General features: G+C 38.6%; 1 protein-coding gene across 1 annotated transcript in view; it reads left to right on the forward strand.

Moving 5' to 3' along the window:
* The window catches only part of LOC124620353 (molybdenum cofactor biosynthesis protein 1-like), a 64684-nt gene extending 52393 nt beyond the window's left edge, over positions 1 to 12291 (forward strand). The window contains exon 7 of the mRNA XM_047147025.1: positions 12236 to 12291. Within this exon, the coding sequence (XP_047002981.1) occupies positions 12236 to 12291 (56 nt within the window). The remainder of the gene's footprint in view (positions 1 to 12235) is intronic.
* Positions 12292 to 27489: the final 15198 nt, after the last annotated feature.

The raw sequence follows: 27489 nt of genomic DNA on the forward strand, positions 1-27489 counted from the left end.
CTTGTGCTGAGTTATTCGGTAGTGTTTGGTTAGTGCTATGAATGAAATGTGTGTCTTTCATTAGCATTGTTAATGTGTGTTGTTTTTGGTGTAGCTATCGCGTGTCATGAAATACATAATAAAAGTGTCGGGCTCATAATTCGGGATACAAATACATCAAGAAAGAATGCTGAACCAGGAATTGGAAGTGACTGGCCAATTTTGGTGGAGTTTGGCAACAGCAGACAGTTCAAGTGTGACGCTGACTACTCTTATTGGCGTTTGAAGTGCCAACTATCAAGTAATTTTATTTCGACTGTAGTCAGTTCCTTTTCCGTTCCATCTGCCAATCGATTGAGGAAAAAGTGAATGTCTATATGCCTCTCTATGAGTCCTAATTTGTCGTCTCTTATCTTCGTGGTCCTCACGCATAATGTATGTTGGTGCAATCAGAATTGTTCTGCAGTCAGCACAGTGTTCCTCAAAATCCCTCCAGGGATTCCCATTTGAGTTCCAGAAACATCTCCATAATACTTGTATGTTGTTGTTTCGACCTACTGTTAACAAATCTAGTATCCTGCCTCTGAATTACCCCAATGTCTGCTTTAATTCGACCCCTTGTGGATCCCAGACACTAGCATCCTATATGTGATGTCCATCACAGCTGAGCCACACTGTAGTAAAATCCACCCAACAAACGAAAGATGATTATTCGCCCTCCCTACCATGACCCTCACAAGTTTGTTCCATTTCATATCACATTGCAACGTTATGTCCAGATACTGAAACAATGTGACTTCATTCATGACACTACTAATGCTGGATTCTGGCATTATGGATTAGTTTTTCCAACTCATCTGCAGTAACTTATATTTTTCTACATTTAGGGTTAGCTGTCATTTATCACACCAACTGGGAACTTTGCCCAAGTCATCTTTTATCCTCCTAAATCACTCAACAATGACACCTTCCATACACCACAACATCATCAGCAAACAACCACAGATTACTGTCCACTTTGTCCATCAGATCAGTTATGCACATAGAAAATATGAGTAATAGCGCTCCTATCACACATCCCTGGAATGATCCTAATGATACCCTAGTCACTGATGGACACTCACCGTCGGGATAATGTAGTGGGTTCTATTACTTCAGAAGTCTTTGAGCCACTCACATGTCTGGGAACCTATTCCATGTGCTTGTACCTTTGTTAAAAGTCTGCAGTGAGGCACTATGTCAAATGCTTCTCGGAAATCAAGAAATATGGAATCTGGGTTTGTGAATTTTGTGATGGCAAAGTTAGAGGAGCAATGCATCTGCATTAAATTTTGCGTGAAACTCAAGAAAACCTTTACACAGACACACCAAATGATGCAGGGAGCCTATAGCGATGAGTGCTTAAGCCATACTTGGTGTTATGTATTATTCACACGTTTTAAAATGGCTTTACAAAAGTCAAAAATAATCCTTGTTCAGGACGCTCTTAGATGTCCCCTGATGACGCTTGTGTCAGGAACGTCAAAGAAATTGTGTGCGGCAGTCGAAGATACACTGTCTGAGAGATTGTAGAAGAATGTAACATTTCAATTGGATCATGTTATGAAATGACACAGCATCTTGGAATGCATTGTGTTGCCGCCAAGTTCATTCCACGGCTCATGAGTCAAGACCAAAAAAACTTTTGGATCTCACAAATGAGAATGAGATGTTCCTTGCGAGAATAGTATGACCCCTGCAGACTTCTTTTTATTTCCAAAGTTGAAAAGGATGAAGTTCTGCAATGGTAGAAGAGATAAAAGAAAATTCGCAGACGGCACTTTATGCGACCCAGCAAGAGGTGTGTCAAGACTGCTCCTGGAAGTGGAAATGATATTGGGAGCAGTGTATCAATTGTGGAGGAGAGTATTTCGAAGGAGACAATCCATAGTAATTAAAAGATAAGCATAGAAAATTTTGTGGACAAAGTTTTGGAATTTTTTGAACAGACGTCGTATGACAAAAGGGCATGCTGAGTTGCCCATGAGCGATGCTTTGTACTGATTTGTGGACATAAACTTATTGGTCTCTATGAAACTGATTAGATTCAAACCCAGAATATGTTCAAGAATTCTGCAGCAAACTGATGTTACGGGTATTGGTCTGTAATTTCGCGGGTCTGTTCTTTCGCCCTTCGTATATACAGGAGACGCCTCTGTATTTTTTTCCCCAGTTGCTAGGTCTTTCTGCTGGGTGAGAGATTCACAATAAATACAAGCTAAGTAAGGGTCCAGTGCCATATAGCACTCTTTGTAAAACCAAATTGAGATTCCATCTGCAACTGGCGACTTATTTGTTTTTAATTATTTCAGGCGTCGGGGATGCTTACGAGGGTGGTTTGAAAAGTTCTTGAAACAGAATAGAAAAAATGTACTTATGTCACTGAAACTTTTTTGTTTTTCAATGTACCCTGCTTGTAGATTAATTCACTTGGTCCAACAGTGTTCCAATACCTCGATCCCATCTCGACAATGATTTTCCTCCAGGCCTATAAAATAGTTGTCAACTCAGGCTATCAATTCTTCATTTAAGTGAATCTTCATCCACAAAGAAAAATTTTAAGTTTAGGGAAGAGGCACGTGTGGCAACAATTCATACCTTAGTTTGTGTAATTTTACCATGGCGATGGTACATGCATGCGAGCGTGCATTTGCTTGATGCTAGACGACTTTCTTCCTTATTAAACCTGGCCTTTTTGGCATATCATTTGTTGCAATTTGTCCAGAAGGTTAGCATAGTATTCTCCAGTAATTGTTTGCTCAGTGGGGAGATAATGTACAAACAGAATCCCCTTCTCATCCCAGAACACTGATGCCATGCCCTTCCCCGCTGAAGGAATTTGGTGGCGCATCCCAGAACACTGACGCCATGTCCTTCCCCGCTGAAGGAGTTTGGCGGCGGAGATTCAGCATGTTTCCACTGCCTTGATTGTTGCTTTGTCTCTGGGGTATAGTAGTAAACCAAAGTTTCCTCGTGGTCACAAACCAGCACAAAAGATCTTGTTTGTTTCTCCTAAAACAGGCCAAACTTGTTGTGATATGTCCATTCTCATGCGTTTTTGACACAGCGTCAAGAGTCGCGGCACCCATCTTGTGAATATCTTTCAGATGACATCTGGCAAGCGTGAGCAATTTCATGCACTCTAAATTGGTGATCCTCCTTGATCATTATGCGGACTTTTGCAATGATTTCTAGAGTAGTGACACGTTTTGGCTGACCTATTCATGGATGATCATCATCTAAGCTCTCCTGACCAAATTGAAATTCATTTATTCACTTGGCAACAGTTGAAGACAAAGGAGCAGAGTCCCCTGGTGTTTTCTGGAAATCAGCATTAATGTCCTTCACTTTCATACCTTTCTTTATGAAGTATTTAATCACTGCTTGAATCTCGACCCGACCCCCCGTCCCGTACCGTCGCGTCTTTGCAGATCACTGCACAGGAACAACAACAGAGCCGTGTCACTGCCACAGCTCTCTTCCAAGAGCACTGACATGGGACGGGTTTACAGGCAACAGTCCAACGAATATCATGTGAACAACTTGTGCTAGTGCTGGCCTCTTGTGGTGATTGTTGTTAGGTGTCTTTGTGCTATTGTCAAATGACGGTATGTTTATATGATTCTCTTGCATGAATGATTTCTTAAATGCAAAATTGAAAACATTTATCTCCTACTGCCACACCAGATTGGTCAAGTGACTTGATGGAATTCTTTGACTCACTTAGTGATTTTACATAGGACAATAAATTCCCCTGCTTCTCAGCCAGATCTTTTGCTGAGGTATGACAGTGGTAGTAACCTTTCCTTGTTGCCATTTGGCATTCTCTTTTGAACCAAGAGTGCAGTAGCTTTTCCTTCCTCAGTATTTTCCAAATTTCATTGTTAAACCGCAGTGGCTCTTTTGCATCCTTAATTCGTTTACTAGGTACAGACTTGTTGAGAGTGCAATTCACGATCTGTTTAAGCTTTGACCATAATCTCTCTACGTCCATCTTAATGGAACTAAGTGATGTCAGTTCTGTCTAAGTGAGATGCTAACATCTGCTTATCTGCTCTTTCTGGCATGAACATTTTCCTAGCCTTCTTGACTGATTTATTAATTTTTGTAACCTTAGTTGTTATGATGTTATCATGATTATTAATCCCCATCTCTATGCTGAAGTCATTGATGATATCTGGCCTGTTTGTAACTACAAGGTCTAAGATATTTCCATTGCATGTGGCATGGCAAACTAGGTGCTCAAGACAATTTTCGAAAACCACATTCAAAAGTGCTTCACAAGATTGACTGCACCCCCTGCAATGAAGCCATAGGCTACCATCTATACTCAGTAGGCTAAATTCACCTCCAACTAGTATTGCATGATCTAGGTATTTACGTGCTACTGTCTGTAGACTTTCTGTGAATGGCTCCAAAACTGTCATAGCAGAACTGGGTGGCTGATTATCCATTAATTTACGTGATTTCACCTAGACTTGTTATACGCAACCAGATAACTTCACTGTCACAATCAGCTTTGACCTTAATAGAGACAATGGACACTCCCTCTCCTACAGTGTCTAACCTGCCTTTCTGATATATATTCCATTAATCACTAAATATGTCAGAGCTTTCTGCTCTCGGTTTCAGCCATCTCTCAGTCTCTGAGAATAATTTGAGTGCGATACTTTCCTGGATGGCAGTAAATTCGGAAACTGTGTTACAAGTACATTGACAACTGATAAAATTTTGACAATCTACACTGGAGTGAATTCAAAAGATAAACCTCAACCAACATTGAATGTATCTTGGTGATAAAGAGCCCAAATAAATAAATTGATGATTTTATTCCATTTCATCTGATTGAATGAAACACACACAGCATAACTACTCAGAAAACAACTATAGTGCTGATTACATTTACTATCATACATGTAGCACTCTGAGAACATTTCACCTTGTCATAGTAGTCCTGTGTTTTGGAACTAGGCAGTGCTTCATTTCACAAAGCGAAAGGAATAGCTTGTGTAGAAAACAAAAGAAGGGGAAATAGTGGTTGCTGGTGTTTTTAACATTATCATTCAATTTAGTTCCTATTGTGAACTTTGCAGCTAGGATATGTAAATGCTCTGAGACTGCTATTGATAATATCTTTATGAACAAATCTAGGGGAAAGACGTCATATCACAAAACCAATAGTAAATGGACTATCTGATCACGACGTGCAGCATCTTGTGTTAAATGTTGAAACTTGTCAGGATAAAAAAATATTGAATCTGAGTACAGGAGGATAATAAATAAGCCAGAAATTGAGGAATTCAGGAAATTGCTCAAAGACATGAACTGGAGAGATGTTTACCTGACTCAAATGGAAAATGCAAAGCATTTATTAATAAAGTTACCTCCTCTTTTGAAAATTGTTTTCCCCTAAAGGTAACTCAGATCACACAGAAGTCAAAAGATAAACCATGGATTATACAAGGAATAAAGATATCATGTGGGGCAAAAAGGAGACTGTATCTACTATCTAGGAACGTTTCTGATATTAGAATTGTAATGCATTACAAAGAATACTGGAAAATATTGAATTAAGTAATCCAGAAATCGAAGTAGCTTTATTAAGAGAAAATGATAATTGTATCGGGCAACAAAATAAGAACTGTTTCAGATATAGTGAAGACAGAGAGAAGTGGGGCCAAAAAGGAAGTGGAACAGATAGCTCTAAAAGTAAATGAGACTTTGGTAACAAGTGCATGTAGTGTTGTAAATCTCTTAAGCAAGACTTAATTTTTGTTACTGACAGCTCGGGGTTATCAGGTTCGGTGAATGGTGCAATGGAGTATCTGGGACCAGTCTTTGAAGAACATTGTGTAGAACCTATTCGAGGAACTTTGAATTCCAACCATTGCTTCTCAGTATACTTACTCCTTAATGAAATTTGTTGCAAGTTATATATCTATATTTCCAACAAGTAGCTCAATACATATTATCAATACTAGGAATAAGAAAAATCTACATAAAGACCTAAAATCACTTATGTTGGTCCAAAAGGGGGTCCAATATTCAGGAACACACATTTTCAATAAATTACCAGCAACCATTAAAAACTTGGTTTCAGATAAAGCACAGTTTAAACAAAGTTTGAATGACTTTTTGATAGGCAATGCCTTCTACTCTATAGATGAATATCCTAACAGAGACTGTTAGGCCAGCTTAAGTAAAAATATGTTAGATATAAGTTTTGACAGCACTTGGTTGCAACAGTCAAAATTAGGTATTTTGTGTATGATAAATTTATTAATAGTGCATAACAATGTTTCATTCTGACAGCGTATTAATTCTGTAAATATTAGCTTTTCCAGTTTATTGTATTGTATTCACCTATTTTGACAATCTCATGACAAATGATCAGGGTAGTATTCATTATATTAAAATGTTTTGTGTTATACATTCTGACATGTTCCACACCCTCGAGAATCATCTCATTTTTTCGGTGTATGTAATGAAAACTGAATCAAATCAAATCCAATCACCATCTCTCATCATGTAATAACTTCACTTCTTCTTCTTCCCTTGTCGTCTCCTGTTTTTCCAGTACTCGTCCATCTCCTCCTCATGTTTTTCCCCCTTTATTCTATTCGTGTTGTTCTCAATCCCCTATTTCTTCTGCATTGAAAGCCTTTTATTTTTATTTACTTATTTTTTTTATTGAGGTGAGTCTCTACGGACTGCGTGGTAACAACCGACTTCACTCTAGTGTCCAGGTCTTGTTCTTGCTCCAGCTTTGACTTCCTGCCAGTATCTTCTGAGCCCCTGCAAGAAGTGCCTTTTTATGCTCTTCAGATAATGGTCCTCACTGTCTTTCGGATGTTGATGCCATGTTAAAACCTTGGTAGTTGGTCACCAATCTTCTAAATTTGTTCCTTTCAGGAATTTCTCTCTGAGATACCAATCTGCTTAAGATCTTTTTCACATTCTTTGAACCATCTCGGCCTCGTTTTCTTAGATGGGATGAAACTCCATATTCTTTTTGTTAGTCGATCACCATCCATTTTCATGAGATACCATAAAATAACAATCATTTCTTCGTAATGGATGCTGTGATAGGTTCTGTCTTGCTGCACGAGTCCTCATTTGCTCTCATTCGCCATTGTCCATCGACCCATCTATTACCTTAGGATTTTCCTTAATATCCTACACTCACGCTTTTCCAGCCGCTCAGCTTACCTTGTCTATTCGTGGTCAAAGATTTGGATGCTTATAAGCCCTCAGGTTTTATAATGTTGGAACTTGGCCCATATACTCATAGACTTTTTGTTATAAGTATTCTTTGTCAGTTGGTATGCTTGGTCTAACTTCCTCATCCCGACAATTGCTTCTTCTTTTAATCCATTCTCCAGGTGGATGACTTCACCGAGATACCTGAAATTCTTAACTCATCCAATTTTTTCCCAGGTTGGTTATCATCCATTCAGGTCCATCACAGATGTTCGTCATATGTTTTGTCTTTTGAATAGAGATCTGGAGTCTAACTTTTTTCAGCAATTTCTGACAGCCTATTTATCTTGTTGACTGCTGACTCTATGTTGTTAGCAAAAATGGCTAGGTCAGCCGCAAAATCTAAGCAGCCAATGCACACCCCTTTGTTCTTAGGACCAAGTCTGAACCACTCTTCATTTGTTTCTCCTTGGGCTAATAACTTTCTCCACTCTTGAATGACCTTTTCCAAGACACAATTGAAAAGGTTCAGATACCTCACCCATAAATTTAATTTTTGACACTGTGTTAGTAAGAGTTTGTTTGATCAGCTTTCTTGATGTATTATCCACCCCAAACTTTTCCAAAATATTCATTACTGCCTGTCAGTCGATGGAGTCATATACTTTCTGAAAATCAACAAATATGACCACATAGTTATTTTTCCAATTTTTTTTGTACCTGATCATGTTCTTCAAGTTAAAGATCTGTTCTGCGCAAGAATCGCCCTTTCGGAAACCAGCTTGATAGTCCCCAATCAGTTGGTTACAATGATCTTCTATTCTATTCTGTATCACTTTGGAGAGAATCTTATATGGAACAGATACTAATGAGGTACCCTTATAGTTATTGACATTCTATTTATCACCTTTTTTGTGTATACGATGGATTAAAGCTGACTGCCATTCAGTTGGTATCATCCCAGCTCTCCAGATCTCCTCAAAAAGTTGGACTAGTATATCTAGAGTTTCATTATTTGCCAGCTTCAGTAGTTCCACCACTATTGAATCCTCTCCAGCTGCCTTATTATTCTTAAAGTTGTTGATGATCTCTTTGGTCTCCTCTTTACTAGATGGAGATGAGGGGTAGTTTGTGGATTGGGGCACATACAGGGAATCTTTCTTTCGGTTCATCACAATTAAGTAGGTTTTCAAAGTAACGAGACATTATCTTGCAGTTCTCTTTGTTGGTCAGGCCGAGTGTGGTGTGCGTACTGTAAGACCTTCAGTACACACACCATCAGATTATTTGACTTGTTGCTCTAACGAAGTAAGCGAGTGTCAGCAATATGTCTCGTGGTCTTATCATGGCATGTTTATCTTCTGCCATTAGGTCAGACGATAGAAATGCCACTTGCACACTTAGAGTAGCAGATTGATGGTGACCAACTTTAAATAGAACTTGATTAATTTTCACACACATTTATTAAAATAATAACAAATATAAAAATTATTTAACTTGGTTCTGGATGCTATTTACAATTGACAATCTGAAGTTCCTTTGGTATTGGTACGTTAATCTTATTCTTACATGTATCTCGGATACTTGACAAAAGTGTCTATACATTTATCTTCATGGCTATGTACAGGAATATGGTAATCTTATTAGGCGCAGACTGGATCTTGACTATGGACTGGCACAGACAATTGTAGAACTCGTACAGACTGGTACAGACTAATGCAGACTGGTACAGACTAATGCAGACTGGTGCAGACAAATGCAGACTGACTGATCGAAGGTCTTTACACCCGTTATAATACCTCGCACGTTCATGTATCACTGCGTGAGTGTGATGCGCGAGGAGAAAGTGTTCTATGTTAGCAGCAATCTCATTGGCTGCGTTACATATTAATACGCGGATCGGCGGAAGCAGAATTTGGTCCGTCTCTATGGCAGCGCCATCTCGTAGTGGGGAGATGGACGAGTGCTGCGCCTGCGCTGTTGTGCTTAGCGGGGCGCACTCTAGTGGGAAATTTGTGTACGCGCTGAATACGCGGAACTATGTACACAACACTGAGCTTTCCATTTTCGTCTCTAAAACAAAAACTAGGGGCTTGGTATCCTTTCAAATTCGATTTGAACGTCTGATAGAAGTCTCTGACATTGTTTATCTGGAAACGCTGATCGATCTGTTCTAACTGCTGTTTCTCATGCAGTAGAGTTCTGGCTGCATATTTTTGAACTTCATGGAATACATCAAAATCATCAGGTCTCCTGGTAGAGTTCCACTATTTCCATGCACTTGCTGTTTGGGCCACCACCTCACCACAAACCTCATTCCACCATGTATGATTCCTCTTTTTAGCTGTCAGGATTGTAGTATTAGCTGCTTGTTGGATCATGGAGGCAATGTCTGCACATTTATATGGGATTCAACTGTCAGTTACTGGTGGCATTGTTCCATTACGTTTTGATTGATTTTGAGCTTCGCAGTATCATATTTATGAAATTTATTTCCAGTTTTCACAGTCTTATTGAGAGGGATGAAATTAATTTTGGTCTTGGAGAGGTATGATCCTTTTACATTCAGTATGTTATCTGTAAAAAGGTTTCTTTCTATTATTTCTGATTGTTTGATGTTGTTTCTTTCTTATTTCTGTAATCCATGCTATCATTGATTCCTTCTTCCAGAACTACTCATTCAGTAGAGGTCTCTAAAAAAAGATTAATCTTCTTTTAGCCATTACTTCTGATATTTTCTCAAAATTTTTGTATATCTCCTCATTACTTCTCATTTTCCAGCCATCTGTAGCTTGTATTGCAACCATTATTTTCTAATAATGCTCCTTTGTGGAACCTCTGTTCTGTCCAGCTTATAGTTCATCATTAGGCATCCTCATCCATGTAAACATCCTGGTCATACCACTGTGGGATAGTGTTTAAATTTGTTTTTTTTAGTTGTACATTTCTTGTTGTAAATATCCTTTGTCAAACGATTTGCTCTCTCCAGTTTGCTGACTCTTACATCTACTGTTAATTCTTCTAGTCCATTTTGTTGTACAGTTTGTCCAATATATTTAAATTTACTTACTAATGCTATTTTACATTTTTGTTTTTCTAAGAATGTTGATGCATTGTTTGAAATTGTCATCAATGTTGTTTTTTCGGCTGAAATTTTGGGACCAGCTCTCTATGCTATTTCTTCCAAAAGATTTCTTTTAATAACTGTCTGTCAGATTTTTTGAAAGTATATCAGAATCATCTGCAGAAGCCAGGCAGTTTACCTTAATTCCATTTGTTTTTCGTCCTAAAACTATTGGTTCAATTTTGTGATTTTTTTTTCTCCAAATTCCAATAACTTCCTATTTTTTCTAGAATGTAGTGTTACAGTAAAGGTGATAAACTGTCCCCTTGTCTAACACCAGTTTTTATTTCAAATGGTTGAGATACTTCTCCCATAAATTTAGCTTCAGTCACCCTATTTGCTAGTGTTTTGAGGATTATGTTTGCTTTAACACAAAATTCTTTGATGATTTTACCCATAATTTCTCTGCCTACCAAATCAAATGCTTTCTTGAAACCAATACGTGATACTATTATTGGTTTGGTGATTAACAGTCTGTGGAGAATTATCAATTTTCTAATAAACATCTGTTCTGTGCAGGGTCTTCCCTTTCTAGAGCTCCTTGAGATTCTCCCAGTTATTTGTCTAAAGTTTCTACAACTCTGTCCAGAGAATTTTTGATAATATTTTGTATACCACTGGCAGAAGTCAGGCATCTCTGCAATTGTTGACATTTTGTGTGTCCCCTTTTTTTCATAGCTGTGGATTAATGCTTTCAATAATCTCTTCAGCTTTCCAAATGTTCTCAAACAGCAGTTGTAGATCATTTGTGTGTTCTGACTATTTCAATAATTTTGCTGTAGTGGAGTCTTCATTTGTTGCTTTGAAGTTTTGGAATGATTTGATGGCTTCATGAATTTATTGTTCTGTTAGTGGAAAATCGTCCTCCAGATGTTGTGGGACTGCTATTATATATTGCTACAATGTGCTGTTATTGTTATTGTTGTTGTTGTTGTTGTTGTTTGGTTGCCTGTTCTTCAGCACTATCTTTCTGTTTCGTTTATCTATTTGCCGCCATTTTAACCCATTTACCGGTATTTTCAGCTTGTTCTTCACTTATTTGACCTTTTGGTGGCTCCTCTTGAAGAGATCTTATTTCTCAGCATTTAAAATTACATCATCTGCTGCTCTTTCGCATCTGAATTTCATCATGTCCAGTCTAGTTTTTTCATTCATTTAACCATCCATCTTCCATGACTCAAGATCCTAAATTATCATCCTTATTTCTTGAACAGTCTCATTTCTCTTTTTACATTTTCCAGATGAAGAAACTTTTGGTCCTCAAAGCTAAGATTAGTATCAGTTTTTTTATTTGTTTCTGCCTATGGCTGCTATATCTCTTTAGTTAGAATATTTTCTCTCTCTGTATTTGATTATAGTCTAAGTCTGAATATTTTTATAAGTACATTTATTGCTGTAGCAATGAGTAAAATAAATTGTATTGCACTGCCTGTAGCATGTAGCACCATTTTGACTGTTAGTCCTCTTGCTGTAGAAAAAATAGCTTTGATGATTACTTAATGCAAGTATTTTGTAAGAGCTGTGGAATGGTTAGTATCTGTTTATATTTTTCTGATTAATTCAAGCTCGTCAATGCACATCCTGTGTTAAGGAAATATTTGCACTGAATTTACTGTGTGTTAAATATAAGCAGTGGATCCATTGGGGTAGTCTTTTTGGTAGAAATATATCAAGGCGAACAAAACAGGAGATGGTGAAGGAAGAGAGGGAAAAGATCAACATTTGCTTCTCATCAGCAATATAACTGGGTTGAAACATTCAGTGAAAATTATCTGTGACAGGAAGTTGTCAGAAATACATTTTTTGAAGAAACTTTATGTTTGTATAAGCATTTATTAAATTTAAAAATTGGATTTCATGTGTTAATACAAAAGGTAATGTTTTGCATTGCAGGCATACTGAACCTGTCAAAGATGAAGAATCGGCCAATGATTCTTATTGGAGGATAACAGTATGTATAACTTAAACTTGAGATTCTTGAAAATAAAGCTAGTCAGTATTTCTTAACAGTACTGATTTAAATACATCTAAAAGATCGCTGTTACCTAAATGAAAGTTGACGAGCAAAGTCTTAGTGGACATTTGTATAAATTTGTCATAGGTGTTATTTACAAGAAGAGTAAATAGTTTCAATAGGAATGTGGTGAGACATTTAACAAATGTGATGACCACACATTAATAGGACCTTGTAACACTACCATTATGATATTAGTATGCTTTTATGTAAATAACAGAAACCCTGTCTCTATGTTGCCACGTATAACCCTCTTACTAAAATTTAGTTTAGTTTCCAAATAAAATACACTGTGGACGGATAGTCCTGTTTATAGGAAAAGATAATCAATAGAGTTATCCTTCTTACAGGATTTACCGTGTGTTGCGTCTAATGGATAAGTAAATTGGACTATTCACTTCTTTTCCTAAGATCTTACCCAGTGGCTAGATAGAAACACAGTATGAATAATAATATACTGAAGCTAGGACAACTCATTTCCAAGTTCATTTAGTGGTTTAAAACATGTACTTAATGGTCACCAACCTATCCTGGCAATGAAATAGTGAAGTATTGGAGAAGCAGAAATGTGAATTTTGCCTACTTTCTTGCTACTGTTTAGTTTGGCTCCTCGAATAAATTACCCCACTTAAACAATTTTGGGCTACATCTTTATACATTATGATTTAAAAAAAGAAAAAGCCCAGTAGATAACTTCAAGGAAGGTAAAAAAAATTAGCCGGGGATGGGGGGAACAACCTTTAGAAAAGCACTTTCCATAATCAAGAAACTTAAATACTTAGACACTAAAGCACACACTTTTTAACTGAACATTTCACTTAAAGAAAACCTCTTTCTTGGTGGAATTTACTTTCAAAAGCTATTATTCTTTGAACTAATTCTGTATAGCCATCTAACAGGTTCTAGTAACTTGGCTTCACTCTGATTGAATTTTATGTAAGCAAACTATAACACTTTGCAATAGTTAAGAAAACATTTTTATTATTTACACTAAAGCAATTTAAATGGTGCCTCTGTATATTAACTTGGCACTTCACTCTGATTGAATTTTATGTAAGCAAACTATAACACTTTGCAATAGTTAAGAAAACATTTTTATTATTTACACTAAAGCAATTTAAATGGTTCCTCTTTATATTAACTTGACACTTCATAAGTCTGTAAAACAGGACACTCGGATCAATCAAACACCAGGAAGGAACCCTATACAGATGTATGATTAGGATGAAATGACAGGGTGAGCCAGTTTCCGTAAATTTCAAGAATGATTATTAAATCACAGTTTAAATTAATGGTTCATACTGTACAAAGGTAAAAATAGAAAAAAATCTTATCTGGTGGCTATAGGCTTGGGTTTGGCGAACAGTTATGACGGCTACACTACCCACACTATGGCCTGCAAGTTTCTTGCTGTATGGGCTCAATTTCTCTTCTTGGCTTCATTCAGTTTTACATACAGTAGCTCAACAACTCGCAGCTATGCTGTAAGCTGTTTGCAGTCTTCAACCAAGGCATTTTTATGAAAATTTGCAGGCAAAGCTTCTGCTCCACAAAGGAGTTACCTCAATCACTGCTGCCTACAGACTGTGTGACTTACTTCCCACACTTGCTCAAGGTAGCACGCCAATTCGCCTTTCGCACCTTTTCCACTCCCCACAGCTATTTTCGTTTCAAACAAAAGCACACTGGCTTTTACATAACACCTATTTCTTACATTGTTCCTAAGCATGACCATTTCTTAAATTGTCAAATTTACATCAACATGAACAATTTATACACACAAATATTTTTAAATACAAAATGTTATCAAAACATTATTTAGACCCTTGGTATCCTTTGTAGAGGACTTGGGCAGGTTTGTCCCATCCTAGTACACATTATTTTGTTACCTCCCTTCAGATATTCCATTTAGCTACATCTACAATAATTCCCAATGTTCTGCCTTTTGAGGTGTCCAGTGCGGGTTGTTTTTATTTTTTATTTGATATGCGTATTCCATAGATCCGTACATGCGAGTGATTCGCCTGGATGTGGAACATGTCAATACAATTGTACAAATACAATTAATGCTACAGAATAGTAATATAATTCAATGATATAGATATTACAAGCTGTCATTAAACTAGTATAGCAATTCTCAACATAACATTATAACTATAACATTAACACTATAACATTAACATAATATTGTATCATCCATCTAATAACTAAGAGACTAAATACATCTATTATTAAGGGAGGGCATTACTTCTGGAAAAGAATTCATCTAACGAGTACAGTGGATGGTCGAGCAGGTATTTTTTTAACATACCTTTGAACAGCGTTTCATTTTCTATTGTACATTTAATATAATTAGGCAATGCATTAAAAGTCTTTATAGCCGCATACTTTACTCCCTTCTGTACAAGTGTTAAATTTTTTAGTTCAACATGTAGATCATCTTTACCTCTAGTACTGTAGTTATAGTATGAACAATTTGTTTCATACTGAGCATAGTCTTTATTAACTGCATTCATCAGAGAGTATATGTACTGACATGTTGTCGTCAGAATACCTAACTGTATAAAAAGTTTTCTACATGAGGTTCGTGGAGGAACCCCACACATGATTCTGACTGCTCTCTTCTGAGCATTTAAGATTTTTTTTGAGGCTGGTGAATTACCCCAGAATATTATTCCGTAACTCATTAATGAGTGAAAGTACCCAAAGTAAGACGATTTTAAAATGTTGATGTCCCCAAAATGAGTAATTATTCTTAGAGCAAAAGTTGCTGATGAAAGCCTTTTTAGAGTAAGGGACACATGCTGTTCCCAGTTGAGCCTACTGTCAATGTGAACCCCCAGGAATTTAGTGGATTGCACCTGTTCTAGTTCCTGGTTGTCATGAGCAATTACTATACTTTCTAGAGTTTTATTTTTATGTGGAACTGTATAAAAATAGTTTTTTTAATATTAACTGAAAGAGAATTAATTGAAAACCAAGCTGTAACTTCTCTGAGTATATCATTAACATCAGTCTCCATATCAGCAGTAGACTGACCATCAACGACAATGCTTGTATCATCAGCAAACATTGTGAATTCACAATTTTTACTAATGGACAGGGGTAAATCATTAACATATATTAAAAACAGCAAGGGTCCAAGGACAGATCCCTGGGGAACTCCATGCTGAATTTTGCCCCATTCAGAATCCACTAGATTAGGAGATCCTTTGTTGCAGCCATGTAGAACCACCTTTTGTTTCCTGTCTTGAAGATATGATTTTAGCCAGTTACCTATAGGCCCTTTGATTCCGTAATGATAGACCTTCTCCAAGAGTATCTTGTGGTTTACACAATCAAAGGCCTTGGAAATATCACAGAAGACACTAACTGGTGACTTCGTACTATTAATAGACTCCAAGACATCATTTGTGAGTGAATATATGGCACACTCTGTGGAAACCCCTTTTTGAAAACCAAACTGTCTGTGGTTAATAATATTAAGTTTATCAAGATGTGCCACAATCCTGTTATACACTGCCTTTTCAAGAACCTTTGAGAATGTTGTTAAGAGAGAGACAGGACGATAATTTTTTACATCTGTAGCATCGCCAGACTTGAAAAGAGGTCTCACAGTGGCATATTTCATTCTCTCTGGAACAACTCCCTCATAAAGAGACATGTTGCAAATGTGAGCAAGTACTACACTTACATCATTACTGCAGGCTTTCAACAGTTTATTAGAGATGTTATCTATACCTGAAGATCCTTTACTTTTCAATGAGTGAATTATTTTTTTTATTTCATTAACAGTTATGGGTGTTACATTTATATCATTAAAACATTGTGGGAGGTTAAGTTTCAGAATATCTAAAGCTTCTCTTAGGTCACCACTGAACCTATTTGAGAGGTGACACTTAGAAAGTGGTTGTTAAATGTGTCTGCTATCTGTTTACTATCAGTTATTTCCAAATCGTTAATTTTTAGGACAGCAGATTTTTCATTGTCAGATGGTGAAGTACCTGTTTCCCTCTTTATTACATTCCAAATTGTTCTGATTTTATTGTTTGAACAGTTAATTTTAGATTGCATGCACATACTTTTAGATTTTTTAATGACTTTAGTTAAGATTTTGCAGTATGTCCTATAATATTTCATCTGCAGGGGATTATTGGATTGTCTAGATATTATATACAGTTCCCTTTTTCTCTGGCATGCCCTTGGTGAGCCATGGTTTTTTGCTTGATTGCCTGTTCTGTAGTCTACAGACCTTTTTTGGAAAGACATTTTCAAATATATCTGATAATTCATCAGTAAATAAATTATATTTTGTATTAACATCATTTGCAAGATAAACATACCTCCAGTCAGTCTCCCGAATGCATAATTTGAATTTTTGGATATTTTCCTCATTCATGTTACTAATGGTTTTCCACTGTGCACTAGCTTTGTTCTGATTTGTATTAAAGTTGTCAATTGTGAGTATTTGCCCATCATGATCAGAGAGTCCATTTATGACTTTTTCAACTTTGATGTGATTAGTTTTACTCATATCTACAAAGATATTGTCTATTAGAGTGCTGGAAGTGGCAGTAGTTCTTGTGGGAAAACTGGCAGTGGAGACAAGGTTGTAGGTATGCATTAAGTTTGCAAACTCTGTCTTAGAAGATGAGCTTCCTAGGAAATCTATATTAAAATCTCCAGTCACTATAATGTCCCTATTTTTTCTTGTGAGATACAGTAGCACAGAATCTAATTGTTTCATGAATACTTTAAAATTACCAGATGGAGCCCTGTATACTGCTACGATTACCAGTTTCTTGTTACCTTCTACTATTTCTGTGACACATGCCTCAAAGTCTTTCTCTACACAATATTTCTCTACATCTATTGTATCAAAGGACAGGCTGTTTTTCACATAAATAACTGCCCCACCTTTGCACATATGCTTTCTACAAAATGAGGTAGCTAAACCATAATTTGGTATATTGAGCATTTCAATGCCAAAAGTGATATGGTGTTCTGTCAGACAGAGAATATGAGCACAATTTGCGCCTGTTGGTTCATCAATATTTACAATAAATTGGTCTAACTTACAGAGCAGGCTTTGAATATTTTGGTGAAAAATTTTGAGCTCATTTTTAATTACATGATTAGTTGTGGTGTTACCATTGCTAGGACTGAGTTTTATTACTTTTGACATACCAGTATTACAGGAACAGTTTTCTGCAGGGAAGAGGGAGCTGTTGTGCTGGTAACACCCACATTTGTTGTTATTAACTACATTACTTACATTCTGATTGGAACCTTCCCCCTTCTGCCCCAGTACCATAAAAAATCCCCATTTGCAGCTGAGGACTTTCTTGATCTCAGGCACATCCTATGTGGAGCAGCTGCAGTCACTACTGTGCTCCTTTTTGCCATAGAGGGTGGATCTCCTGTTGGTGAGGTTTGTACACTGTCGGCTTGTACACTTGATCCTGTGGGGGTTGGTGTTGCTGTTTCTGCTATTGATGACTGTTCTTCCTCCTTAAATGCTGCTGCTTCACAAGTTGGCGGTGGACTAACGTTTCCCACTTGAGTTGTAACTGCTGGTGCTGTCTTGCTTTTGTATAAAAGACCTGTTTGTGTTGATTCACATGCAGGTGCTGCTGCATATGAAGTCTTCCCTTCAGCTGTTCCATTAGGTTTGAAGGAGTATTTTGACGACACTGTATGTATTTCTTCCAATGGTACAGTTTCAATGGGCACAGGTGCTTTTAGAATGATTGGAGGAGTGGTGTTTTCAAATAGTTTGAATGTTTCTGCTAATAATGCTTTAGCGAGTACACGTTTTCCTAGCCAGTTCCTGTGCATTCCATGCCGAGTAAAATGGTTTCTCTCTTTGGAATTACTGTCCAAAAACTTCACGTCCTTGAATGCTTTGCATACCTTTTGAAACATTTTGTTTGTGAATTTGATTTCATTATTTACACATGAACTGTTTATTAGGTCATGTCTATATGGGATGCTAACGATGATTGTTTTTCTTGGCGAGATTCTTTCCAGTGCATTTCGCAATGCTGTGATTGCATTTTTCGACTCATTTTTATAAACATCGTTAGCTCCAGCAATAATTACACAAACATCGTTTGGTTGAGGGCTTAAATCTTTAATTATTTGCTGGAAAGGAGCCCCGGGTTTTACTGTGGCAGTAACGGAAAATTTAGATTGCATATTCGTAAGAATAGTGGCTAAATCTCGTCCATGGCTGTCTGCAAAGATATAAACTTTTGGTTTTGTCTCGTCTTCTCTCAATAATTTCATTTGTCGGTGTTTCTCTTGTGCAATGGGCGCAAACGAGTTTTTCGTAACTATAGCAGATATTGGAGCACTTTGAATTTCAGTAACGGTTTCTTTGAGAGTGTTGTAGTTTTCACTTTGTACATTTTTCACAAAAGGATTAAAATCGACATTCAAAGAATTAATTAACGATTCGATGTCATTCATATATTTTTTAGCTATTGCGAGTTCTTCTTTCAGCACATCAGAGATGAGTTCTTCAGTACCAGCATTATATATCTTGACTGCACTTTTTCGACCACTGCACTTAACAAAGCCACATACACAATTCGGATTTATCACTTTTCTGTTGTTCATACACGATAGATGGATCCATATATGTGAAAAAGAGCACAAACAAATACCGCTATGAATACTGTTTTGGCAGACTATGCACTTTAAACTAAATGTAATACGATTTTCTACGGCACGATTTACTACTGCTTGCATACTCGACGCCACTTCCTGGGTGTATTGTATCGAGTTAGCTTTTTCAAATTTCCATGTGGGTTTATCAATGTATTTTGTAACTGATATTTCAGCACCAATGATAACTTTTGTGAGCCAATGTACACTCCTTGAAAAATGTTTCAGTACTACTATTGAGTGATTCAGTGGTAATTTGTTCTCATCAGTGGAAAAGATGGATGGGTAAGGTTTTGTATCAGTTTCCATCTGCCTGCCCAAAACGTTTTAAATTCCTTGGCATCAAACTTAGATAATTTCTTGTGTGTTGATCCATTCGAACAATGGTTCTCTATTTTTGTCTCTATTTATGTATCTCCGGGTTGTGTTTTGGAATTAAAATCTTAAACATATACGTGCTGTCTAGTTGCTGTGTGTAAGACTAGTGTCAGACACTTTCCGTTAGGTGATTTGTGGACTGATGTAATAACCAGGCCTTTGAGTTTTATTCTAATTACTTCTACATCACTAATTTTCTGACAGCTTAAGCCAGCATAATCCAAGAGCTGTTTCTTTTTTCATTTATTGTGGTAGCACCTAACAATTGAGAGGAGTATTGATATTGCTTTATATTGCGTAATCTTGCATGTAGCTTCTGAATTATCACCTAAATGCATTTCCTATAGAGCTATAATACTGACGGCATGCTCATCATCTAATTTGCTTTGGTAACTGCATTTGTCACTTGTTAATCCTACGTTAATTTGCATAATATGGACACCTTGCCTGATAATTTTTGACTGTAAGCTCTGAGAAGTGCTGGACCATCTTTTGTGTAGAGTTTTTGCTGTATGCTCCTGCAGTCACACTGCCTTGGTGGACCATCTCGGGGGTTGTCTACATGCCACACAACAGTCTTTTTGGTGTCCCGTGTGAATGATTCACTGGTAAATATCCTGTCCCATACACTTTTGTTTGTAGACAATACTTCTGTGTTAGCTGAAAATAGAGCCAGGAAGCAGTAGTCTCAGTACCTCAGAGAATTAGTTTCAGGTAAAGTATATGGATCTAACATATCTAAAATGCACATGGTTTAGTTTGGAAACCACACAAACATCCAAATGTACACACCCACAGTAGCTGCACGGGGTGGGGTGGGGGGGTGGGGGGGAGGGGGGGGGCAGAGTGATTGGAGAAGACAGTACATTGTCTGAATGGGAAAAGATTGGTGGGTACAGAAGAGAGAAGGGAAAAGGTGAAGTGATACAGTGGGAAACAAATTAGCAGAGGTTTAGGTCAGGTGGATGGCACTAGATGTGCTGGAGAGACAATTTCCACCTGCGTAGGTCAGAGAAACTTGCACTGGAAGGGAATATCCAAATGGTATGTCTAGTGAAGCAGTTGTTGAAGTGGTGTACAGCCTCTTGGCAACTGCAATGTCAAGTCTGTGGTTTGCCACAGTTTGGTGCTGGACATTACTGCGAGTGAACAGTTGGTTACTTGTCATCCCTACATGGAAAATTGTATGGTAATTGCAGCATAGCTGATTTTTAACAGGTTGCTTTTGCACATGATCGTGCCTTTTATATGGTGGGAGATTCCTGCGACTGGACTGCTGTAGGAGGTGGTGGGTGGATCTGTGGGACAGGTCTTGCACCTGGGTCACTCACAGGATTAGGGGCGGACAAGGATGTTCTCTAGATTGTGTGGGCAGTGGAACATTACTTTGCAGGAATAGGGTAGTATCTTGAGTACAGTATACCCCATCTGAGATAGCCAAAGCCCCAGTGAAGGATGTGGTTGAGCTTTTCAAGGCCTGGGTGATTAGATGAGTGCTGACCATTGTCTGGTTAGCAGGGTTACAGGTGTGAAATGAGGAGATGGCACGGGAGATCTATTTATGAATGAGACGGATAGGATACTGTGGCTCTGGTAGTGCTATTGCCATATTTAGACAACTCCTGCTTTCCACTGGGGATAGTGAGTCCACGTGTGACAAGGCTGCATGTAAGAGCCTTTTTGACATGGAATGGGTGACGGCTGTCAAAGTGGAGGGAGGTACTGTTGGTGGTTGGTCCACTTGACATGTATTTATGGATATCGATGTCTAGTGATATGGCGCATTGAGTTGAGAATAATCAGGTTAAGATGATTTGGGAGTAGGTTTTTAGGTTATGGAAGAAGCAGTCTATACCATGAGTCCAGATCATGAAAATGTCTCAATTACTCTGAATCAGACAATGGGTTTTAGGTGTTGACAGGATAGGAAGGACTTCTCCTGATGGCCAATATAAAAGCTGGTATAGGATGGCACCATGCGAGTACCCATGGCAGTACTACAGATTTGTTTATACAGGGATAATCACTTAAAACCTGCACCACAAACATTGCAGAAATGGAAAGTGCTATTGATGTGTGGTTTTCACAGAATGGATTGGTAGTTGGGGGCTTATGCTAGTAACCAACCAACAGGTTGTAGTGATATTAGAAAGTGCATTTTTTGTGCAAACATAAACTTTTTTAAATGAAACTATGCCTATCGGTATTAACTAAAAGTAGGGTAAATTAGTCTATCAGCGGTGTTTGTTGCAGGAGTCTAGTGTGAGCCATTCATGAGATATCATATTTTGAAAAGGTCCCACCCCAACACTTGTACATTAGCTGTAAAGTTCCCACACCAACACTTGTACATTAGCTGCGGTAGCACAAACCAAAGAACAGTCCAAGTCCATACACTAGTTATGTGGATTGTGACCAGTAATGAGACAATTGACCATCACAGGCTGTGTTCAAAATGACCACTGGCAGCACCAGTATATGCTCCCATTCTGGTATGGAAAGACTGCTGCACACATACCAGTATTTCAGCAGGGACAATCTGACAGGCTGCAGTAATACATCATTGCATATCATCAGATGTAGTTGGTATGCCCTTGTAGACAGTCTTTCAGCTTTCCCCATAGAAAAAAAGTCTCCAGGCATGAAATTTGGCGAGTGGATCAACCGAGATACAGGTCCTCTGCATCCAATCTAATGATTTGTAAACAGTTTGTGAAGCCATGTTGTACTTCGTGCACTGTGGGTTGTACAGCCATCGTATTGGTACCACAAGTTGCTCCTAGTCTGCAGAGGAATCTCTTCTAGCATCCGTGGAAGATGATTTGTTAGGAGGCTGTGATACTTGTGCGCATTCAGTGTTCTTTCTAAGAAAAACGGGCCTATGAGCTGATGGTTCACTGCCTCACACCACACGTTTACACTCCAAGGATGCTGAGATTCCACCTGCCACAGCCAAAGACAATTGTTAACAGACCAATTGTGCTTATTTCAGCACTTTACCAGGCCACGATTGTTAAAATTTCCTTCACCGCTAAACAAGATACATGATACATCTGGAGTATCCTGTCTTAATGCCCATGTATGGAAGTTAACACAATTCTCTTGATCAATTCCATGCAGCTCTTTATAGAAAGGGATACACCTATATCAATGGAGAATGCATAGGACACTTGCCCGATTAATGCCATTTCCACATGCGATTGTGCAAGAGGTAACATGTGGATCAACTACTTGTTTCATCTATTATGTTGCTAAGAGTTAGGCTATGACTTCCACATAACTGGTTGAAGAGGTTGCCTAGCAACTACCCACACACACAAACAAACTGTAAGCAAACAACATCATACCTAGCAACTACCAACACACACACACAAACACACTGTAAGCAAACAACATCATACCTAGCAACTACCCAGATTGAGTGGCACAAACTAGTATTGGTGTGGAAACTTTTAAAAATACTGTATCTCATTGACAACCTGTACTAGAATCCTGCAACAAACCCCACTGACATTCTGATTTACCATATTTTTAGTTTGTTAATGTCAGTAAGCACAGTTTCATTTAAAAAGTGTACATCTGCGCAAGAAAGGATTTTTACAATCTGTTGATTGGGTAACAGTAATGAGTCCCTGTCTACCAATCCATTCAGTCAAAGCCGCAAATCAATAGCACTTCATACTTGTGGTGCGAGCTTTAGGCATTTCACCCTGTGACTTGGTCTTCGAAAGTGAAATAATTGTGAGTCAGGATGTGTTTGGGGAAGGGGATTTGGAAAGAGGTGGTGGGTTTGGTATCAGGAGGATGTTTGGAAAGTGAGGCCATGGGCATGGGGGATGTTGTAAAATGATGTTGCATCCATAGTAACCAGCAAGGAGTCATGTGGTAGCAAAACAGGAACTGCAGAAAGGCGGTGAAGGAAGTAAGCATTGTCTTCACTGTAGGATGGGAGGTTACAGACAATGGTTTGCATGTGATCTTCAGTGGGAGGATTGTACCCAGCCACAGTTGGGCAAGTGGAGAGACCTGTGTAGTTGGGTTGGCGAATAGGTAAAAAGGAAGGAGTGGTGTGAGGAGGGAGATAGATCCAGGAGTCAGGTTATGGGATGGACTTAAGGTCTTGGAGAGCTGCTGGAGTCTTGTTGGATTTCACGGATGTGATCATGGTTGTAAGGTTTGTATGCAGAGGTGTTAGAAAGTTGGTGAAGACTCTCAGCCACATAGTCACTATGATTCATGAACACTGTGATGAAGCTTTTATCTGTAGGGAAGATGATAAGGCACGGATTGATTTTCAGGATATGGGTAGGTGTGTGTTACATAGGAGTGATGTTGGTCTCACTAGGGAGAATTTAGGAAAGGAAAGTAAGGCCGGGTTAGAAGTGACGAATTCCTGAAAGATAACCAAGAGATGACTGGCTGGAATGGGAGGTTCAGGGTGGGAGGGAGGCTGGAACTGTTTTAAGCAAGGTTCTATGTGAGGTTTTTGTTGGCTGTTATTAGTGGGATGCATCATCATCATCATTTAAGACTGATTATGCCTTTCCGCATTCAGTCTGGAGCATAGTCTTGATCTATTTCAACAGTTTTTATACCCCTTCCCTTCCAACACACACACACTAGCCACCAAGGAAGAGCCTACAGCTTTGATTCAACCCCCCCCCCCCCCCCCCCCCTCTTCCAGTCATACCCTCATACCTCCATAACGCACATTGAAGAAATTTCAGCTGCAGAGATTAGGTAAGGAAAGAAGGTCCTTTACAAGTCCAGCACACTTGAATTTAGGTTTTGGGCTAAAGGTGAGGCCTTTAGAAAGTACCAAGACGTCTGCAGGGCTAAGAGTTGTGGCAGAAAGGTTGACAGCAGTTTTACAGGATTGGTGCTTAGGATGTATATATCTCATGGAGGATGGAGGAATTCGTTGCGATTGTGGAAGATGGAGTATCGAACAAAGCATAGTTAGGGAGGTATGAGGGTACGACTGGGGGGGGGGGGGGGAGGGGGTTGAATCAAAGCTGTAGGCTCTTCCTTGGTGGCTAGTGTGTGTGTGTGTGTGTGTGTGTGTGTGTGTGTGTGTGTGTTGGAAGGGAAGGGGTATAAAAACTGTAGAAATAGATCAAGACTTCACGACAACTAGCAGGTTTAAACGGGTGGGTGTTGTAATAGATATGTAGAGGTGGAGGTGATGAGGCTTGCACAGGATAGATTAGTATTGAGAGCTGCAGCAATCCAATCTTCAGACTACCACAGCAACAACAAAAAGGTCATAAGATGGAAACAATTTTGCATCGTAGTATCTCCCTGTTTCCACTCCATGTAGTTTTCGCTTGTGGTAATGTGGCGTGTGTACAGAGATTTATCGGGTGTTGTTATTTTTATTGTACTGTATTAACAGGATTTATCAAGAGTGGTGATAACATCAATTTGTGACAATAAATCTTTGTCATGTGCAATCTATAATACTGTTGTTCCATTTGTAATAAACAATTTCTTTGATGCTGTTTTCCCAAATAAGCCTAAATTTTACTGTTATTCACATGGACAGAGGCAGAGTAAGACATGGGAGATAACTTCAGCTGATCTTCGAAGATCAATTTCTTGAGACAGAGACAGTGTCATTATTATTATTGTTATTCTTTACTTCCTCAGACGTTAAGTCTGGTTAAAAATGGAAATTGACGTGGACCTTGATAAAGCGTCACTTCCTTTCAACTGTATGGTATGTGTTATATTGCATTTAGGAACTTTCGGGTAATTGAACATGTATCAATAATTACTGATTTCTGTAGTTGTATATATATGTTTGGATGTAGCTGTATTGCATTGATGTACTGGTGGATATTGTGTGGTATGACTCCTGTAGTTGATAGTATAATTGGTATAATGTCAACTTTATCCTGATGCCACATGTCTTTGACTTCCTCAGCCAGTTGGGTGTATTTTTCAATTTTTTCTCCTATTTTCTTTTGTATATTTGTTGTATTGGGTATGGATATTTCGATTAGTTGTGTTAATTTCTTCTTTTTATTGGTGAGTATGATGTCAGGTTTGTTATGTGCCGTTGTTTTATCTGTTATAATGGTTCTGTTCCAGTATAATTTGTATTCATCATTCTCCAGTACATTTTGTGGTGTATACTTGTATGTAGGAACATGTTGTTTTAAAAGTTTATGTTGTAAGGCAAGCTGTTGATGTATTATTTTTGCGACATTGTCATGTCTTCTGGGGTATTCTGTATTTGCTAGTATTGTACATCTGCTTGTGATGTGATCTACTGTTTCTATTTGTTGTTTACAAAGTCTGCATTTATCCGTTGTGGTATTGGGATCTTTAATAATATGCTTGCTGTAATACCTGGTGTTTATTGTTTGATCCTGTATTGCAATCATGAATCCTTCTGTCTCACTGTATATATTGCCTTTTCTTAGCCATGTGTTGGATGCGTCTTGATCGATGTGTGGCTGTGTTAGATGATACGGGTGCTTGCCATGAAGTGTTTTCTTTTTCCAATTTACTTTCTTCGTATCTGTTGATGTTATGTGATCTAAAGGGTTGTAGAAGTGTTTATGAAGTTGCAGTGGTGTAGCCGATGTATTTATATGAGTGATTGCTTTGTGTATTTTGCTAGTTTCTGCTCATTCTAGAAAGAATTTTCTTAAATTGTCTAACTGTCCATAATGTAGTTTTTTTCTGTCGATAAATCCCCTTCCTGCTTTCTTTCTGCTTAATGTGAATCTTTCTGTTGCTGAATGTATGTGATGTATTCTATATTTGTGGCATTGTGATCGTGTAAGTGTATTGAGTGCTTCTAGGTCTGTGTTACTCCATTTCACTACTCCAAATGAGTAGGTCAATATTGGTATGGCATAAGTATTTATAGCTTTTGTCTTGTTTCTTGCTGTCAATTCTGTTTTCAGTATTTCTGTTAGTCTTTGTCTATATTTTACTTTTAGTTCTTCTTATTATTGTTATTGTTATTATTATTATTATTATTATTATTATTATTATATTGAATTATTGTTAATTAATACCCCCTTAAGGAGAGCACCATCAATTTTCAAGGCTTTTTTTCTGTCTATTTCATTTGTCTTTCAAAAACTTCTCATATATTCATTGTGATTCCTCTTCCTCTCTTCTGTACCGTTCTTCCCCATTTTCTTCTCTTTCAATATCTGCTGAAATTTCTGTTTTCCAGTTTTTTACTCTGTATTTTTTCCTGTCTGTGATGTCTTCTGTGGAGATGTTTTGTTTCTTGAGGTCCTCCATGGTTTCCTATACCCAGTTGGTTTTCACTTTATTAGTCATAACTACACTCCTGGAAATGGAAAAAAGAACACATTGACACCGGTGTGTCAGACCCACCATACTTGCTCCGGACACTGCGAGAGGGCTGTACAAGCAATGATCACACGCACGGCACAGCGGACACACCAGGAACCGCGGTGTTGGCCGTCGAATGGCGCTAGCTGCGCAGCATTTGTGCACCGCCACCGTCAGTGTCAGCCAGTTTGCCGTGGCATACGGAGCTCCATCGCAGTCTTTAACACTGGTAGCATGCCGCGACAGCGTGGACGTGAACCGTATGTGCAGTTGACGGACTTTGAGCGAGGGCGTATAGTGGGCATGCGGGAGGCCGGGTGGACGTACCGCCGAATTGCTCAACACGTGGGGCGTGAGGTCTCCACAATACATCGATGTTGTCGCCAGTGGTCGGCGGAAGGTGCACGTGCCCGTCGACCTGGGACCGGACCGCAGCGACGCACGGATGCACGCCAAGACCGTAGGATCCTACGCAGTGCCGTAGGGGACCGCACCGCCACTTCCCAGCAAATTAGGGACACTGTTGCTCCTGGGGTATCGGCGAGGACCATTCGCAACCGTCTCCATGAAGCTGGGCTACGGTCCCGCACACCGTTAGGCCGTCTTCCGCTCACGCCCCAACATCGTGCAGCCCGCCTCCAGTGGTGTCGCGACAGGCGTGAATGGAGGGACGAATGGAGACATGTCGTCTTCAGCGATGAGAGTCGCTTCTGCCTTGGTGCCAATGATGGTCGTATGCGTGTTTGGCGCCGTGCAGGTGAGCGCC

The sequence above is a fragment of the Schistocerca americana genome, chromosome 6 (genome assembly GCF_021461395.2).
Source record: "Schistocerca americana isolate TAMUIC-IGC-003095 chromosome 6, iqSchAmer2.1, whole genome shotgun sequence".
Lineage (NCBI taxonomy): Eukaryota > Metazoa > Arthropoda > Insecta > Orthoptera > Acrididae > Schistocerca > Schistocerca americana.